The sequence below is a fragment of the Rhopalosiphum padi genome, chromosome 4, assembly GCF_020882245.1.
Source record: "Rhopalosiphum padi isolate XX-2018 chromosome 4, ASM2088224v1, whole genome shotgun sequence".
Classification (NCBI taxonomy): domain Eukaryota; kingdom Metazoa; phylum Arthropoda; class Insecta; order Hemiptera; family Aphididae; genus Rhopalosiphum; species Rhopalosiphum padi.
In genome coordinates, this window is record NC_083600.1 from 1,196,638 (window position 1) to 1,217,264 (window position 20,627).

Genomic DNA, 20,627 nt, shown 5'->3' on the forward strand with positions numbered 1-20,627 from the left:
TATATTTTTAAACAAAAAAAAAAAACAAAAAACAAAAAATATATCACTGCATAAAATCAATACATTTATCGTTCCGCTCAAAACATAAAATTAAAACTATTTTATATAATTAATATAAAATAATATTATATTATTGTATTTTCGAATATAATAAAAAATGATAACTAATATTGAACTTAACTATTTCGAATTAATTAAGAAAACTAAGAAAATAATTATTGAACGTATAAATAAAATAAAATTAAATAGGAGGTACAATTATTATTTTCGAAATTGTACACGGGTGAAGCTATGTTTTTCAGCTAATATATTAAAACATAATACTGTCAATATATTATAACCAATAATGATAATATTATGTATTGAAAAAAAAATAGACTTTATACTTCCTACATCATAAGTGTAATTAGAGATTACTCGAAGTTTGGTTCAGACTAAATTCTAAAAGTTGTTTCAAAATAAATGTTTTCTATAATATATATCCAACTTTTGATATCACGTTTTCACTAATTCCTTTGTACATGGGTAATTATTACATTTTATGCGATTATTACACGTTTTAGGACATTGATGCGAACAGGTTAAATTCGTGTAGGTTAGGTAGGTACTTAATTTAGTTAAATGTGCCAATGAAAAAAAGCGTAATTATTTGAGTTTCTGTGTAGATCGGTAAATACAACAATAACTTATATGTCAAAACTGACAATAATAGAGATATATTATGTGCCACCCATTATAAACGTCCTAAATATTACATTTTGTGTATACACCTGTACATGAATGTCACCTGAATGTTTGTCACCCACGCCACAAGATTTATAGGCAGGTAGCAATATGTTGTATAAACTTATTTAAGTAGATCTCTATAAATAACAGGTGTACCTTGTCCTAATATTATGATGATGACAGTAATAATTAATAATTTTATTTTTACACTTTTATCATGAATACCATATCCTATTGAAAATCATAAATTACTCATTTGAAGATCCTTTGAAATTGGAAAATTCCTACATAGTTTCCATAGTAGATAGTAACAAAATATAATGTCTAAAATAAAAAAAAAATTAGTTAAATACAATATTATGTAATAACATTTTAATAAACACAACACTTTTGAGTTATAAAACTTTTTTACCAATTGTGTTATATTTGGATATATGAAAAATATAAATGTCATTTAAACATATGTCAAAATAGACATTTGCAATTCGGATATCTGTAAAAATAAAAACTGTATGTGCTTTATTTATAATAATGATTCTTGATAAATCAATAAGCTATCTTTTAGTAAAATGGAATTTAATCATTCATTTCACGATTGTCAATATTATTTTAAAATATATTATTTAATAATAATACGATATAAAAATAATTATGAAGACTAAAAGTACCACAAGAAGAAAATATAGGATTCCATATTATTGCATAATAAAATAAAATAAAAATATCGAATTCAACATAATAGTATGTATTATACAATATAGGTACATAAGTATTTATATCATATATGTATACAGATATTTTTATAAATAATTGTACAAAATATAGTATTATTTATGGGTAAATACGAAAAATTTATATGTGGAACGGTTCATAATATTATTTTTATAATAAGTAACAGGTGGTTCGTAATCGTATTTATAAATTATAATACACTCACGTATATTATTATTTATTATATGGGTGCAATATTAATATTTATAATATTAGTAAATTCGGTTTTTATCGTTTTAAGTTGAATTAGATACACAAAGCCACGACAGGTTAAGTGAAAAATAAAATATCGTAGTGTAAATTAATAAAGCAAAATATTATGACAATCGAATGGTAACTATTAAAAATATATAAAATGTAATTGACTTATTAATATATACCTTGTATAATAATATATTTTACGTTTAAATTATCTTCAATATATTGGAGCCTAATTAAATAATATGATGTTGAGTAGTAGTGTAGAACTAGTACATTATCATAAACAAAATCAGAAATTTATATACTTAGATTTTACTATATACAAGTATCGTAGTCGCTTTCCGAAACGGGTGTAGGTGGGGGGAGGGGGGCGTACAAAAATTGACCATAAGCAATTATACCTCAGGTTATTGATCCGGGGACCGATGGTGCAAAATTATAAGTTTACTCCTCGGGGCAAGTGGAATCAAAGGTGGATCTATGGAGGGGTGTATTGGGGGCAAATGCCACCCCCGTCGGAAAAAAATAATATTAAAAAACATAAATTTTAATCATTTTTTGTTTTTTTTTTTGATGGGGGGGGGGGGGTTTATCTATCTAATATAGTAATATATAAGAATCTCATGTCACAACTTACAATGGAAAATGGGTCTATTAAGTGCCCCGACCGTAAATACATGTTGGGTCTGCCTTTGAGTGGAATTTAGGAGTCTATCCAGTGGTACTATATCTGTTTCCAGGATCTTGAGGTTAGTGCCACAGAGTCGGTGGTATTTAGCACGTATGTTTGATCGAGCTTTCCCTTCTTCTAGAAGTTAGTAGTGGAATAAAACTACACGAATCATGTCAATGACAAAATATAATGATTGACAGACCGAGAAAAAACACGAGCACACTTCCAGTGATTCTTCCGAAGATTCACAGTGTTATTCTGCTGTATCGCTTGGCGATAAGATTTGACCATTTATTCGGATATGTGGTTTTGTTAACTAGCTATTTATTATTAATAAAAGTTTCGATCACAAAACACTAAAATCAGGTGGAACTCGTGTAGGTTTACAACATTTTACATAATATTCTCCATCGAACAAATTAGTAAAGATATTTTTTTTAATTACGTAACGAGGGTAGGTAACAGTTTTTGTCAATGCTTTATACGATGGAAAATAACCGTTTGCATGCATAAAATGTACAAAAAGTTTAAAAACTTGACTATTTGATTACATTTTCCGTTTGAAAATGCAAAAAGTATCTCTCGTACATGGAAGTATAGATATAGCTGGTATACTTACGCCAGTTAATGTGTTTGAACTGTGTATGCATTTTGTTTGCACATCGTTTTGAATGAACACGAATTTATTATGTAATACGTATATATAACATCAAAGAGTATAACTACGAAACTTTAACAATTTATAATCGGGAATCATGGGTTGCAATTTCAATTTAAGAATATATTTTCTAGTAAATAACACGTCAGCGATCCTACCTTTTATTAAAATGAAAATCGGTTATATTAAAATTCAAAAATATTGATTGTGTGCACCATTCATTATGTAATTATTATTATTATATTTTAGGCACTGAAGTGTACTAGTTATCAATATAATGTCACGATAAAATTACTATTCCGTGAAAAGAAGTCGAATCGATGCTGCTGAAAATTATTTTATAACTTTAAATTTTAAACATGCGGTACTTGAGGTCATTATTATTTAATACTTTTTATATGTTCTACAGTGCGGAGCGATAATGCGTGAATTTTATCTGTTGGCTATTTTATCTATGTTATTTTAAATGTTCGACATATTATACGATTTCATCATAGTATTATAATCACAAATTATTATTTTTACGATAAAATAATTATTTTTTAGATTCTTTATTATTAAATGTTTCTACGAATTCAACGTATTTACTAATTTGTTTTGAACGTAATAATATCACTATGCAACAGCAACAATCAAAACAATACATATTACCTATACTTGCTATTTAATAATGAAATTAATATACAATCGATAATTTATTTTTAGTGTTAACTCGGAAAATATGATGATATTTTGACTTCTATTATAAATATGTATTAAGGTAGTAAACTATTAATATTGTCTATTATATGGTATTAATTTTGACGTCCTACAGTTTATAATAGCTACTATAGATATAATTGAATAGTTCTGTATATATTACGTAAAATTGTTATTTGTGATAGGTAATATAATAAATATCAATGAATCAGAGTACAGACTATAACATCAAACTATTTTGATTTTGAAAAGTCGTCATTTTTCGCGAAACGTATTGTAAATTGTGATTATAAATTTATAACACGTGTTAGAATGAAAAAAAATTGTTGACTAATGAATTACGGAAAACGATTTATGAACATAACGTATCGACAGTCAAAAAAAAACTTCAGAAAGACTTTTAACGAGGTGGTACCGAACGAACCCAGAATTATTTGACAAACTTATACTATACTGCTTGGATTAGGGTTTCAACTTTCAAATAAGCGAATGAATAAAAAGCCGGGTGAAAATTTCAAAACTATGTTTGCATGTGAACATAAGTATATATGTATAGTGAACATTAAATTTGAAAAATACATTTTTCGATAATTTTAATTTTACTAAGATTATTATATAGGATGGAAATGCATATTTCTTGCCACTCCATGTAATTTTTTTGCGGAAGAAAGAGATATTAACTAATAACTAGTACGTAATAACAACTATCTATAATATAAAAATAATATTAAAAAAAAATATATATAATGATGTTGGATATAACTCCTAACGTACCTTTTTACCTCGCCACTGCAATTTCCGTTGCATTTAATATTTCTATCAATAAATTAAATCAATTGTAGAATTAAATAAATTGTAACATTTTTACAAAACAAGTTATTTTTATTTATAAATAAATAACAATAATAAGTAATAACTAATAAGTAATAATATTATTGTCACTAGACATTTAATTACGATGTAGGTACACTGGTTTTCAGCATATTTATTTAAAACATGGTCATTATTACATATTATTTCTTTTTAAGGTGGTTAATTGTCAAGTTCAATAGTTGATCTTGATCCTTAGTGGTACGCGTCTAAATTTTTAATGATAATCATAGGATTCAGGGTGCTAAGCATCCCTAATACCCTCCGAGATTTACGCAAATCGACTATGCATGTTAATCATGTTATTATATTTAAAGTTTTATAATCGCTATGAAATTATACACAGTAAACGAAAAAAAGCTATGATCACAAAAGTCATCCGTTTGCCTGTATTTCGTTAAATATTTGCGGACGATTCCGCAGGGCAAATAACTGTCAGGATGGCACGCGGCGCGACCTGTTGCTCGGCAACTCGAACCACGGGCTTGCGTGTAATAACACAATATTATATACCCGTGGGAACGACTTATAGCTAGTTATTTTGGTTTTACGGAAACGGTTGGATGTTTATAGAATAATTTTATGTTGGTTTTGTCGATTGAGCTTAAAGTTGTGTGTACAGGAAATGAGTTACGTGTGACGACGATTATAGTAACATTAGTCACTATTATTGGAGTGAGTGCTTTACAGTTTTAAAATATTATAGATCATCGAGTCGTTGTCGCGCAGGTGTACTATATCGACAACACGCGTGTAACGGCAATAAACAAGCGACCTCATTAATAAAAAAACCACCAGATCACATTAAATCACGACCAACTAATCAAATAGTATTTATATCACACGCTTTTACAAACTAAATCAGTTGATTACTAATAATAAAGGCAAAATATTATTATATTATATTGAATAATTGACACTGTTGAGTACACTGACAATTTTCGTCTTTTAACGATCACTAATTGTTACAAAGTTAGTTATTATTAGTAGGTATCTACCGATTTAAGTATAACAAAGTTATTGAGATCATGTGACTGTATAGCGTATACCTTTATTTGGAAATTATTTATATTATTATTAATATTATGGTTCTAATTACGCGTATAACTATACCGTAGTTGTACAAGTTTATATTAAAATAGTGATACCTTAGATAGTCATGCGGTTTCTCGTGACGTTTAAACTGCGCTCGAGCGGAAAATACTCGTGTCAAAATAAAATACGAATATTATTATATTAATGTTATGATTTATAAATTTGATATGCATACAGTGTCGAACTTCGAACTAAATTCGTTTCGTGGAAATTATTTTGAATTTATTTAATCTTAGAAATTATAAGACACGTGTTTTAAAATTAGTAATTTTAACTCAAATTTTGCACTTTATAAAAACAGAATATAACGTACAATTTAAAAAACTTATATTGTTTTTTTTTTATGATTTTCTATCTAATGAGTAACTTTTATTATTAACAACGTCAAATTATTCAATATCTCTTGCACACTACAGCTTTAAGCCTGCCCTCTTATTATCATTTGTATTAACGGTCTGCCGTCCTCCGTCGCGGTCGACCGAGAAAAGTCCCGATATCCCGGCGTTGTCCGCGGACGAATGTTGTATACTGCCGAGAGAGTTAGAGGACTATTATTGAGATATCGCCACTAATACGTTTAAATATCGTGTGTTTCAGGACGTGCAGGACAGCAGCCATATCGCGGGGACCCGAATTACAGCCAGGAACGGCGGCGGCGGCCGAGATGCGCGCGAGGCTCGTGACGACGGCGGCCGTGACGCGGCAGTAGTTGAGTCCGGCGCGGGTGGGGGAGGGGGCGCGCGCGCTGCGATTAGAATACGACACGGCCGCGGGACACGCGGTGGCGCGGCGATGACGCGGCCACGTCGGCGGTCAAAGGTCGTGACGATAACGCCGGCTGCGGTGCACCCGACAGCAGCGGCAGAACAGAGCCGAAAGCCGTCGCGGGACCTCAAACGCGATACGACAGTCGTAAACGGAACTGTTCACGCGTAGTCGAAACACAAGTACGCGCGACCCGCGGACGACAACAAAAATTAAAGTCGCAACATCTGTGGTAAAAAATTTCGGCGCAAAACAATTGTACAAACACCGTCGGGTGGCGGGAGGGCGCGGCGTAGGGCACTCCGCCGCCGGTGCCGGTTTGTCAGCGACGCGCAGCGGCAGATCCGATGCGTCCGGCGCCGACGCCGTCGCCGCTCGTCAACGCCGTTTGCTGCAACTTAACCGCCGCGTCGTGTTCTCGTCACGCCGACCGCAGCCGCAACCGTAGCCGCCGACGCCGACGGACACGCGACGACAACGCACTGCCGCCATGAAACTCCGTGACCGCGTGGTGGTCGGATTCTGCCTGTCGCTGGTCCTGGTCACCGTGCTGTTCGTGGTCGACATGCAGAACGAGAACGCCCGCCGGCTGTCCGTGGCCGACGGCGGTGGCGACGCTGCCGCCGCTTCGCACTTTCACGGCCGGTCCGACCGGTCCCGGGACGCCGACGACGCGCAGTCCGCCTGGAACGCGGCCGCGTCGTTCGTCGCGTCCACGCTGATGCCGTCCGTCCGGCCGCAGCAGCCGCAACCGGCCCGATCGGGCGCGCCGCAACCGTATCCGCAGGCGGCCGACGGACGTCCGAGGCCCGCCGTGCCCGACCTGTACGCCGACGACCGGTTCGCCGATCTCACCGAGCGCCTGTCCCGGTCGTCCGAATTGCAGAGGCACCGCGGCTACGTACTCGACTGGACGGCTGTCCGGGACGTGATCGTCGACGACACCGACGAAGACGGCACCATCAGCAACGAATACGTCGTCGAGTACTTGGAAGACGGTTTGCGGTAAGTGCTCGCACACGAATATTTTTATTTGGTTTACCGGCTAAGTAGTAAACCCACCAAATCCACCCAGCCACGCGTTTAACAGGAGACATTTTTGAGGGCTCAATCCTCCCGAAATAATAGTTTTACAGACATCAGACGTGTCGATTATTTCCACGATTTTTACAAAGATCAATGCCAAACACTTTGTTACGATATAACGCGATCAATCAACAATATTTTGCTTAATATCGACACACGAATTCATACTTTTTTCTTTTTTTCTACTCGTCACCGCCGTTCTTACACCCTAAAAATCGGTTTTTTTCGTACTGTGCCTAACCTTAGTCGTGATGTAATATTTATTTATTTCGACACGTCTTCTCGACGTGCGTCCCGTCCCCACTGCATAATAATCGAATACTATACCTACCAACTGACATATGGTATATTATTATACTAAGCTATGATAATATTTTAGTCGATTTTCCGTGAGTTGGTATAGTTTTTTTTTCGATTCGATTTATTTGTTTTCATATAGGCGGACAATTATATTGGTTAATTACGTCATTACAAATAGACTCCGTCAAATGTATTCTTCATATTGTTTTTTTTTTTTTTATCGATATTTAAACATTTGTGTTTGTCCTCGTTTTCATACAAAATGTGAAAGAACGGATTATTCGTGTACAAATTTTCTGAAAAAATTATGCTAAACAGCTATTTATTGTCGTTTTTGTTTGTCAGCAAAAGCATGTGTGGCCGTACACGACAGTTTAAACTTACAAAAAAAAAAGACCGATTTCGAATAGACTAGTTGGAAAAATGTTACATTGACGGGCACACACTGTATAATATTATATTGTTTTTTTTAATCATCAGTTTTCTAATGTTAGATATATATTAATATATACATAAACCGATAACAAGCGTACGCCGACGCTCCGTTTTGTGCCATACGCGATTTATATTTTGTTTCTATTTCAGATTCTCATCATCTATAGCTTATACTTTTGTTTGACGAATCGTCATTATTAATTATACATATTTTAATATTCGTCAATGTTATAAAATATGATTACTCTGAAAGAATCCGACTGACAATGTGCTTATCAGAGGTCAGTTCAAGAAAAGGTCATAATAAACGCGCTAGCTGTTGTTGAGAGTATAACATACGCTACATGTATGATGTATTATACCCCAATTATATTATCTATGCGTGTGCGTACAGTTTAATTCTTTTAACTGATTAACAATTATATCGGTTTATTCATAATAATATGGAACACATTTTTATTCTATGATATGTATTTTTGACAGCCGATTAGAGTCCGAAAAAGTTACCAAACACACACATGGTCCGTATCGGTTCTGGAGAAACGATCCACTTCCAAATATGACTTATAGAAAACAGTAAATAATAATCATAATAATTTCTCACGGCTCTTTTGTGCTTAATTTCGTTTGTGTTCATATCATTGTCTATTATTACAACATATTATCAACATGTTTACAATGCATTTTTACATTTCTAAGTTTTTAATTAAATTGTGATATTATCAAACGATGATAATATTTTTCTAATGAAACTTTGAAAATGTTTACATCTCATGTGTATATAAATATATAATATTGGTAATCTCTAAGTATTGTACATAGACGTAAATGCACCGTAACTTTTTGGTCGTTGTGAATCCGATAAATATTTGAATAACCAGCTGCGGAAGTTTGGAAACAGAATATTTCTTTCATTTCCATTTTCCTCGCTAGTTAAAACTAAATCAAATAGCTCTGTTAACTTATTGATGCATTAAAAATACATAATTTTAAAATTAAATGTTTCTAGTTTTTTATCATAATATTTTTCTACATCGTCGAATGATACGTAGTTTATTCTAGTTGATAAACCACGCGTAGAGTTATTGAAATAATAAACAAACACGATGAATTAACCAAAAAATATTTTATTTATTTTTATTTAGTTTGTTAAATGCATTGTTTAATTAGATCACATCATTATTTATATCGGTAAACTATTCGTCATGACTCATGAAGGTACCTTCCTATGATTTAATAACTATTATTAAGAAGATGCGCCACACTAACAATATATGTTGCCTAGTCTTACAAATGTACAACATATTAAATTTTTTTTTAAGTTTAAATTTTTCAATTTTTGTAGTAACCTATAATAGAGTGAATTGACAAATTATTAATTATTATTAAACTCGAAAATAAGAAAATAAACTGTGTTTTCATATATAGAGTTTTTTACGATATTTTAATTTTTTAGCAATTTTGCATACGTAAAATATTATAGGTAATTTAAAAATTCTCGTAACTCGCTTAACAATCAAAATAAAGGTAAAAATATAATAGGATAAATAAATGAATTCACTATATTGCTAAAGGCTATTACATAAAATCGAAACTGCTAAACACAAGTTTGATATGTCACATACGTTTGTCATTTGTAAGACAGAGACAATACATGCGAATCGCCACACTCCATCTAAATGTCCATCACGTGTTAGAACTGTATATAGTAGTATAATACAGTAACAAGCTTATAAGTATATATTGACATATTGTTGTATTGCACTATGCCATTATAACACGAATATTACGTAGGTAGTATTATATCGATGGTTCCGCGAAACATGCATTATAATTTATAAATAATATTACGTGTAAATTATAGTGTATTCGTGTGCGGAAAAATAAATTGTGGTGGAAAATATTTCTCAGATTTTCATTTCGTTTAATGCACTATATAGAGTTATTATATTGGCACACAGTAAGTTCCGTGTATACATTCGGAATTAATATCCATCGATATAATATTAAGTTGTATATTTTATTATTATCAATGTAAATTGCACAATATGCTTATATATATATAATATATACATCACCAAAAATAATATGTACAGTAATTAATTAAATTATGACTTACCGAATCACTCGTGTACATGCAACATTGGTGAAAATTTAGAGAAGGCGGTTAGTCCATTAGGATCGTCCAAGCTCCCCTAAAAACAATGAAAAATAGTGTTTATACTTGGCTTATTAAAAATTTATAAAAATGTTCTAAAAAATATACTAAGAATATTTTAATAGCATAAATGATATAGGTTTAAAGAAAAAATATCTAATTTTTTATAAGCTGGTTTGACAATATACACTTACTATCAATAGCCACATAACAATACGGATTTGATGCATACCTATTAAATAAATAATAATAATAATAAAAAAATATATTTTTACAATGTTATTTGTTATGAGCTGGAACGATGATTTATCAAGTGAATCGAAAACATTTTTTTTAATATTTGTATATTTTAAAATGTAAGTTCCCAATATCCTAATAACAGTTTATCGAATTTCCACCGATGGGGTAGGTACATGGTACACTGCTTTGCATATCACAATCGTAATAGCCAAAACCACATTGCAATATATACATATTATATTATTATATCATACACACTTGTTGAAAATATATTTTTAATACATTTCTATGTGGCTCTTCAGAATCAAAATTTGTATAAGTAAGTTTTTCTGTTAGTGGTGTATATAAATACTTTTTTATGACGATTAAATATTTTTTAAATGAAATGTAGACTAAGTCAATAATATATAAATTTCCATAAAATTTATTGTCGATTAAAATTCAAGCATTTTAATGTTCTTTTTTTTTTAAATATAAAATCAAAAATAAATATTTTAAATATATAATTTCTTTTTTTTTTAAATATAAAATCAAAAATAAATATTTTAAATATATAATGTATGTTTATTTAAAAGTATTTCAAAATATTTAGAAAAGGTAATTAAATATCATAAATATGCAGTTATACATAAAATTGCATTATTAATATGACTTGCACTTTTAATACGTGATACCTTATACAATACTATAAGGCTTAAAGAGTTGTTATCTCATGATCCTTGGTCCCTCTTTTTAATTTGGTCTGGCTTTTACATGAACATAGCGTATACTTATAGGCGCGAAGTCTATGCTCAACTGTTTGATAATTTGGTTAAACAAAACCATGAGTCACGATGCAAATGCATGTTTAAAATTCGTTCTAGAACAACTCGATTATTATAATATATATTATACGAACTATTTTATTAAATACTATTAGATTAATACATTCTTATCTTACAATAAATAGTCAATCGGATATCATTCTGATCATATTAGTTCTCGCAATTACCTTATAATTACGCATTCGTGTTATAACCACGTTTTTAAACCAAATAACATCCTAAACAAAGAGTAAATAAATCTAAGTCTTATATTAAAACTTTTTAAAATAAATGTAGGTACATTAAAACATATTTTGGAACAGCATTTGAAGTACGGTTATTATGCAAATACCACGACTGAATAAACTTTCAATTATTAATTTAAAAACTGTTGATTTTGAAAAACTTTCAAGTTTTTAGTTGAAATAATAATTTGTATTTTGTACGCATTATTTGGGTTCTTCGGTAAAAACACTTAGGTATACTAATACTAAATACATAGTGTATTAACATAAATTAGCTGAAATCGAAATCGTGACTAAAATAAGTGATCGAGTTTAAAATTTAATATTTATTCTGATATTCGATGATAAATAATTCTGTTTGAGTGATTTTTTTTAAAATTGTTTCAAAACATTTTAATGTTTAAAGTATTAAATGTAAGTTTATCTCTAATAATTTTTAATTAGCAAGTAGGTGTATATACACTATAAATTTTAATTAATATTCATTGGTATAGGCTCAGTTGTACTAAAGTGTACATGAATTGGCTAAGTTCGGGTTGGAGACAATATGACCTTTTATTTGATTATCATAAAATAATTGTAAATGCGCTAATTATTCAAATGCTATTGGTGAATAATCTTTACGGAAAATCAAAAATATCACTGTACTTGCTTTGATAATTTACAACAGACAGTACCAAAAAAATTCTCATAAGATTTGATTCCTTACACATTTAAATAAATATATTTTGATTTCTATTACAACCATCAGCTATCAGCTTTAGACATTTTAAATATAGAACATTGAAAAAAAATATAAGTACCTATAAATAATACACATTGATGCATGCAAATCTGATGACTTAAACATGTAATATATATACGTACCTACAATATATATATATATTAATAGAGTGATTATTGATTCGTTTATCGCTGAATTCTCGTTATTTCAAAATCTTTAAAGGTTTATGGAAATATTATTTTTCTTACATAACTTTCAGTCGTAATATAACAAAAATTAAAAATAGTTTTTAATATTTGTTATTGTTATATATATTTTTAAATTTTTTACTTTACGTATATTATTTTAAATTTCATATTCCGAAGCAGAATATTTTTTGGAGTATTTTGATACGTACAAATTCAGACGAGTAATTTATAAGACATTATATAGGTATATTATAAATTCTGGTGTAGGGTGTCTATGTGGAATGGTACTCCGAAAAATGCGATCTTCGATAATTTAAACTTTAAATAGGTACTTTTATTTTAATTCATAGAATACTCAACCAAGTTTTTATTTTTATATAGAAAATACTCTAACAAAATATTCTGTATAATAATATGATATTAAAAGCGTGTGTTGTCATATAAAATAGAAAAAATACTTAAAAATATATTGTAATTTTTTTTTAAAAGTTGTTGTTTTATTTTGATTATATTTTTAAACACGTTTTATAAATTTTGAAATAATGATTGTTTGAATTCACTTCAAGTGTTCAGAATCACCTTGTTTATAATATATATTATATATTATGTATATTAATATCACCCCTTTTCCTAAATTGATTATAATTTATATTGTGTATTTTATAATATAAATTCTGAAAATTAAACCACACTTATTCTCCAATAGTGAGAAAAATTTTTATTTAAAAATATAATATACGTAATAAAATAACACAATCTTGAAACACATGGAATTCAAAATTATCCTATATCTTTCACTGTAGTTACACTATATTTTATAATATAACATAACCTTGTGTTATAGAGTATAGTTTGTTAGTTGGTATAGTTTAGATGTTACGATCATCCTGTTTAACTGTTGTATCTTATAAGTACCTACGAGTGTTGCAGGACTGTGTGCAGGCGCAACACGAATAGTGGAAATAATGTATAATAGTTTCATGGTGATCGTCTTCATCTCAAGTGGGAATTAAAAATATTTTTTTTAAATGCATAATTCAATATTTGTATACAAGATTAGGTGCGTAGGAGGTACCTACACTATTAAAAATATTCTAATGAACAGTCGATTATAGATCAGAACAAACATTACTATGTTTAGTATAATAGTACGTATATAACTTTAAATTAATATCTGAATACTCATCAAATGTTATAATTATTAAATTCAATACAAGTTTAACAATAAAAATATATTAAATTTTATATAATGAAGGTAGTTGATATTATATTTTTTTAATTTTTATACCTACCTAATTGTACACAATACACAAGTAATAATGTTTGTATATTTTCAAATTTATAAAAGTTTGTCGATCTAACATAGAATATAATCAATAAATATATAGTATAACATAGTTATTAGTAGTATAAACTTAATCTAACCATCGCAATATGCAATATGCATATTACATAGAAATTAATCCATTAAATGTAACACACACAATTATAATAATTTATTGTAAGTTATCTATAAACAAGGATCAATAGATCTTAAATTATTATAACTTATAAATACAATATTTAATTAAAAAATAAATAAATAGGTAATATTTAACCACTGCGTTCATTTTGTACAGCTTAGGTACTTATAAAATAATTAATGTTTTTCAAATTTATTTTTAAAAATTAAATTGTTTTTAATATTATAAAGAATACGATGCGTAGGTATATACGAATAAATATATTTTGAAATTATAGTACGTGTTTAGCGTAACTTAAATTTAGTCAATGAATTCTGTATGAAATACTGAAATGTGATAGATACCTATTACATTACTACAGAATAACGTGTATTATAATTTATAGTATTGATATAAATATTCTAGTACATATAATTCATATAATACATAAAATTCTAGAGTTCTGTAGATTACTAACATAACTGATCAAACTTTATTTTGTTACCCAGAAATATCTGTATTTTTGACCCTTAGTCACTCTTTTTTATCTATAATTTCGTCCAATCATTGGTTAAAAGATACTTGAAAATAATTATAACCGTAGTAGTTATACATACATCAAATACATATTATACAACAATAAATAGGTTTATAATTATAATATAAGATTACATAAAATATCGATAACACAAAGTTACTAATTTAAATTAGTTGACAATTAAACATCATATTAATAATGAATATAAAAATAATAGTAGTATGTTCAAAGTCTATAAATTATAAGATAATATTTAACATAGTAAGTAAGCATAGTTCTATTTTTACGATTTTAATCATATAACATACGAAAACATCGTCCGCCCACGGCAATATCATTTGAAATATCTGTAGTGTTAAATGTATTGTTGCCATATGCACGCGAAGAACTAAATGATATTATACATCAATAACGAATTTTTTTTATCCATTTTATGTAAAAGTGTTTATTAATACATTAATATACATATATAAATATGATATAATTGCATAACGGATACATTCATTAATGGTTTGATTATAGCATTTGGTACCTACACAGTAATTATATATATATATATTGTACGCAGTATAGGTACGTACAAAGTACACGAAATTATGTATTGCATTGGTTGAGTAGGTGTGTAGGGCGTAGGTATATTTTAATATTAAATATGATGTTTAGTACAACTGGAGTGTGTACGTCGTGTTAATATAATATATACTTAGGTGCCCACCGGTTACCGTATGCATTTTGTGCAATAACAAATTAAATAATTAAACACTCGATTTTATGTACTCGTCTACCTTACTTCAAAGTCTAAACTATAACCGTTGGTTGCAAATTCGCAATTATGTACCTGAAATTGGAATAGATTTACACCATGGACGGTAGACATCATAGACCATAGTGTACTCGTGAAGAATACCAAACACACGTACGTTTGTTTCTACGGAATTATATATACGTCGAAAAGGAAATAAAATGATAATTTCAAACGTGTACGACAATTTTTTGAAAAAACATGTTTCCCATTGTTATTTCATCACGATAAAAAATATTACGAATGGGTACCATCCTCACTCCAACTTACTGGTAAACGAACAAACACTGAGATCTTATATATAAATATATTTTGTCATAACATTTTTCCAACCAATAACAAACACACATACGTGACGAGCCTTATGCAGTCGTCGGACATGCTATTTTCTATTACACACTTTTTCTTCTTAAACCGGTCAAATCTATGAAAACACTCGACATTGTCAAAAGTCAAAATTTGAGTTAAATGCGTCGCGGATAAATAAGGAAAAAGACGATTTCACCGATTTTTATTGAAAAATATTACGTGTTAATGAAATTATTTTATGGAATAAAATGTATTATCACTTTAATCAAAAACGTGGCCAACGTCAGACCGTAATTTTTTATGTTAAAACTTAAAATATTAAAACTGCAAAATTCGTTTAGAATCTGTGAAATTACATTTAAATGTTGTAACTTGTAGCTGTAACGGTAACAAGTTTATTGTGTTTCGAAATATTAAAAAGTTTTTAATTGTACTTAACCTCCTATCCATACTTTTTATATCAATATTTAATGGTTATTAAATATACACAATTGCATGTGTCATTATGCTATAATAAAATGAATTAATTTTATTACGTTATCTGGTTACGTTTATTTTAACATATACGACATGGTACCTTTTAATTGTTATTCTCAAGTTTGTTTATCTAAAAGTTAAAACAATGCAATAGGCATATAATATATTTTAACAATTAGATATTATGTATTATTTTAATTTTTAAGTTACAAGTACCTGCCTAGTGCCTACAATATTAGTATTTCTCAAAATATTTAAAATAAATACGAAAGTACTGTAAAGAACAAATCAATAACATGAGCGTTTCTTGTTTATAAACAATCTACCTATAGGTACAAAAAGGCAAAAGTAAATTATATTTTAATGTTTGAAATCGTACATTGAATTGTAAATATCACGTACTTTGGTCCAAATATTAAAGGTATTGTGTCTAGACTTCGCGTGATTATTTTCGAGCAGTTATAAAATATTGTTCTTTTATCGATAAATTTCCATAAATTTCCAACAATGACCGCAGTTACTCTAACCGTACGCATACCTAAATATCAGAATGAATAACATATTTATTTTGTACTTGGCACTGCACTGTAGCTGCTGTTTTAGTTATGCATACATACGTTACGTGAGTGATGCATATGTATAGAGTAGATTGGACAAATTGTACACTAACAAAAAGTATCTACAGGTATTGGACATCTAAATAAAAATAATATTAATAACGACGTATATCTATATAGCACCTACTATAAAATCTATATCAATAATATGCATGCGCTACGTATATGCACGTATTGTACGATACTGAATCACATATTATAATAATATATATAATATATGCAATATGCATACGTACGAAGCTCAATAATAAATATCTATATCCGTACAATGCATGTAATGACAAATATCTTGTGTTTGTCCTTCAGTGAAACTTATGGGTCCCTTGTGTGTTTATTAGTCGGTGTTTTTGGATTCTGGTCAATTTCTTGGCGCTGTGCAATGAATCGTCGCGAGACCTCTGCAGAGACGGATTGTTTTTTTGTTTTATTTTATTGCTGTGCCACCGAGTCGTTTCAATATCATTGCGCGCACCTACGCACGTTTATATACATAATAATAATATATTATCTACGTAAAATCGTGGTAAAACAACAACAACAACGAAAAACAAAAAAAAAATAATGTAGGTACGTTATATAAAGCGAAGAAAAAAAACCGCACACATATATGGAATATTAATGACCGGCACCGTCCCTGTTGAATACAAAACGACGTTTACGTAATTTATATCACCGCCATCCACGATATCTATATCGTCTGTGGTGACGGGGAGGGGGTAGAAAAGGGCGTTATCTCTTTGACATTGCTCCTCTACTGCGATTGAAGATTTATCGGCTGTATCGGTGTTTTTGGAACTATACCCATGCTTAAAACATACGGCTAAAAGGTGAAGATGTCGGGAAATGTCGTTTATTGCACCAACTGCTGCACTCTCTTATAATATATTATAATAGCACATAACTAATCTCCGTGGATTTCCCTAAATTTAATATCACGACGCGCAACAAAAACGAAATATTTAAAGAAAAGAAACGCAATCGTGTGCCTAAACAAAATCATGTTTAAGTTACACAGCAATCGTTATGGAATATATATATCACTCGCCGCGTGTAGTGTGGTGGGCGTAGTATGACAGTTTCTTATGTTATGACGATGATATACGTCGTATTATACCAATTTTATCGTAAAATTGTGTACAGTTATTTTAAAGCATTAAATATTTACACTTGCCTCGTAGTTTACTCCTAATTTTATAAGATGAGAACTATATGAGAATCTATATTATTATAGACAGTAATATTCTATCAATTTTTCACATTTTTTTACTACGGTAAGATATACTATAATCGGTGTATAACGTTTCTGATAAGTGACAACCGAAAAATTGAATTGTTATGATATTATAACGCTAAAAACATTTGTGTTTGTGGCTATAGACGTTATGGTTTTTTTCTGCAATTTTCTCGCACTTCTAAAAGAAATAAAAGAAGCATGTAAAGTTAATAGGTGTAAAGGCATCTTAAATTTAGGATCGTTACTATAGGTCATATGTTGGACCTACTTTCCGTAGTTTCACCCTGGAATGGTAAATAGTGATCATATATATTTTATCATTGAGTAGAATACGAAAATTATTTAAGTAAAATATTTGATTGGCGTTCCGAATACAACAAGACGAAGAAGAGCATATTATTTTATCGGTGATTTCGAAAAACAGTATACAATATTATAGACGTACGGTATTAAACAGAGGTAAACGCATCCAACCATGACTGCACGGAAACGGAACTTATGTTAAACCATTATTTTGTCGGTTCTCGCTCGCGTTACAACTACTTATCGATGCGGCTCACGACAGAGCTCTTCTCGTTGGCCAACCACCCTGGTATTTAATTTATGCATTCATGTAGAATGTCAAAATCAAATACGATCGACGTTCGTAATACGTATATTATTTTGATTCCGGGAAATAATTAGATGATTAATAATTATACGTTTTAAATATAGTTTACATTTGCACTGTATATGAAACCATAAGATTTATTTTACAGCAGTCGTTTGTAATTTGTATCAACGCCTTATTTTACAGCATGTTTTGTACGAAAGTATCACGATATTATTAAATGTATCATATTTCTTAATCTATTCTTCGTAATGTTAAAATATTTTATTTACTCAAGACATTTTTCGATAATTGTTAATTAGGACTTGGCAAGTTTAACTAATTTACTAATTTGTCCTATGAAGCTCATAAACGAAAAATTTATTGTTAATACTTTGTTCAAAAATAGTATAAACAAAAGCGTTGAGGTGTTGATTAAAATCAACAGAGTATATTATATTATAATATTATACGATAGGATAATATTTTGGGAAAATATTTTTTTTTAATATTTACTCTCGTAAATGACAACATATTACATTTTTCATTTTATATCCTGAAGTAAAATATTATTTTAATATATAAAAATAAAATTTTGGACAAGTTGTTTATTAGGTACCATTACTGTTATAAGTATTTAAAGTTTGAATGAGTGGAGTAGTAGACCAATAGTTTGCGTGGTAAACTCTGTAACTTGTATCTTGTAAATGTTCTTATTACTATCAATTTTACAATTAAACGTTAAAGTCATTGTTGAAAATTGTAATATAAAATTAAATACTCTAAGTATTTTTCTGTTATTACACGAGTATATCTCAAATATTTCAACATTATTATTAATAAATATATAATTAAACTAAAATTTATAAAAATTATTGTAATTTGACTATTGCACAATGATCTAATATATACCTATTATAATATAATAATTTAATAATAAAGTTCAAGACAATTTATAATATAATATTGGTTATAAAAAGCTATCGTGTTTTACAATATATAATATACTATTTATAAATTAAATAATATAACAATGACTATTAGGTTTCAAAGTCATATGATAAAATCGTAAAAATAAAATAATTTTTTTTAAATTTAAATTCAAACACTTTTAAATTATTATCTTTATAAAATAAATTTTAAATATGTTTATTACATTTTTATAATACTATAAACATTTAATACAATGTAATTTTCGAGTTTAAATAAAATTTAATTCTACTATTAAATTCAAACCGTATAGTGCACGTGACGATAATGATGATTATTATAATTTATAATGTATTAATATCAACCAATTAAAATTTAAAACATCTTATATTCGAATGTTAATATAAATTCAAAATACAAAATATAAGTAGTTTGTTTTATAAAATAACATACTTTGATATTTTAACTTTTTTTTATAATATATTAACCTTTAATACTATAAGTATAGTTCAGTTAGTTCACTATTTTACTTAAAATTATAGTTTGTAGCAAAATTATAAAATGATTTAAAAATGTTGATTCTAATATTATTATTTTTTTTTTGTATTTCGGTCAACGCTCAAAATTTAATACTAAATTTAAATACCTATGTTGTTTTATAGATTTGATATACTCAATAAGAATGCTCACTTAATATTTTTTAATTTATCTTTTATACATATATCAGAAGACAAAAATAATCAGCCAAAAACTTAATAAATATTTATTCATACAGTTTATTTATGAAACTTATATTTTGGTTTTAAAAAAGTTTTTTAGTAGACCATTATACAAATCATAACTTAATTGTAATCAATCAATATCAATACTTGAAGTAGATTTTTCTGTGTACATATTCTGTACAACAAGTTTCACTTAACTACACAAAAAAAAGAATTTATATTGTCAAAATATATACCTATGAAATAAATAATAATAATTAACAAGCCAATGACTATACTTAGGTATTTTTAAAAGTTGTTGGTTTGATTTATCAAAATATTTTTTACAAT

General features: G+C 29.0%; 1 protein-coding gene across 2 annotated transcripts in view; it reads left to right on the forward strand.

Annotated features, from left to right (window-relative positions):
* Positions 1-20,627, forward strand: part of LOC132928924 (extracellular serine/threonine protein CG31145) — a 68,433-nt gene that overhangs the window by 31,577 nt on the left and 16,229 nt on the right. Inside the window, exons 2-3 of one of the 2 annotated variants that reach the window (XM_060993873.1) lie at positions 6,291-7,463; positions 8,763-8,855. In XM_060993873.1, coding sequence (XP_060849856.1) covers positions 6,949-7,463; positions 8,763-8,855 — 608 coding nt within the window. In that variant the 5' untranslated portion in view covers positions 6,291-6,948. The remainder of the gene's footprint in view (positions 1-6,290; positions 7,464-8,762; positions 8,856-20,627) is intronic. The other variant, XM_060993874.1, reaches the window with a different exon arrangement.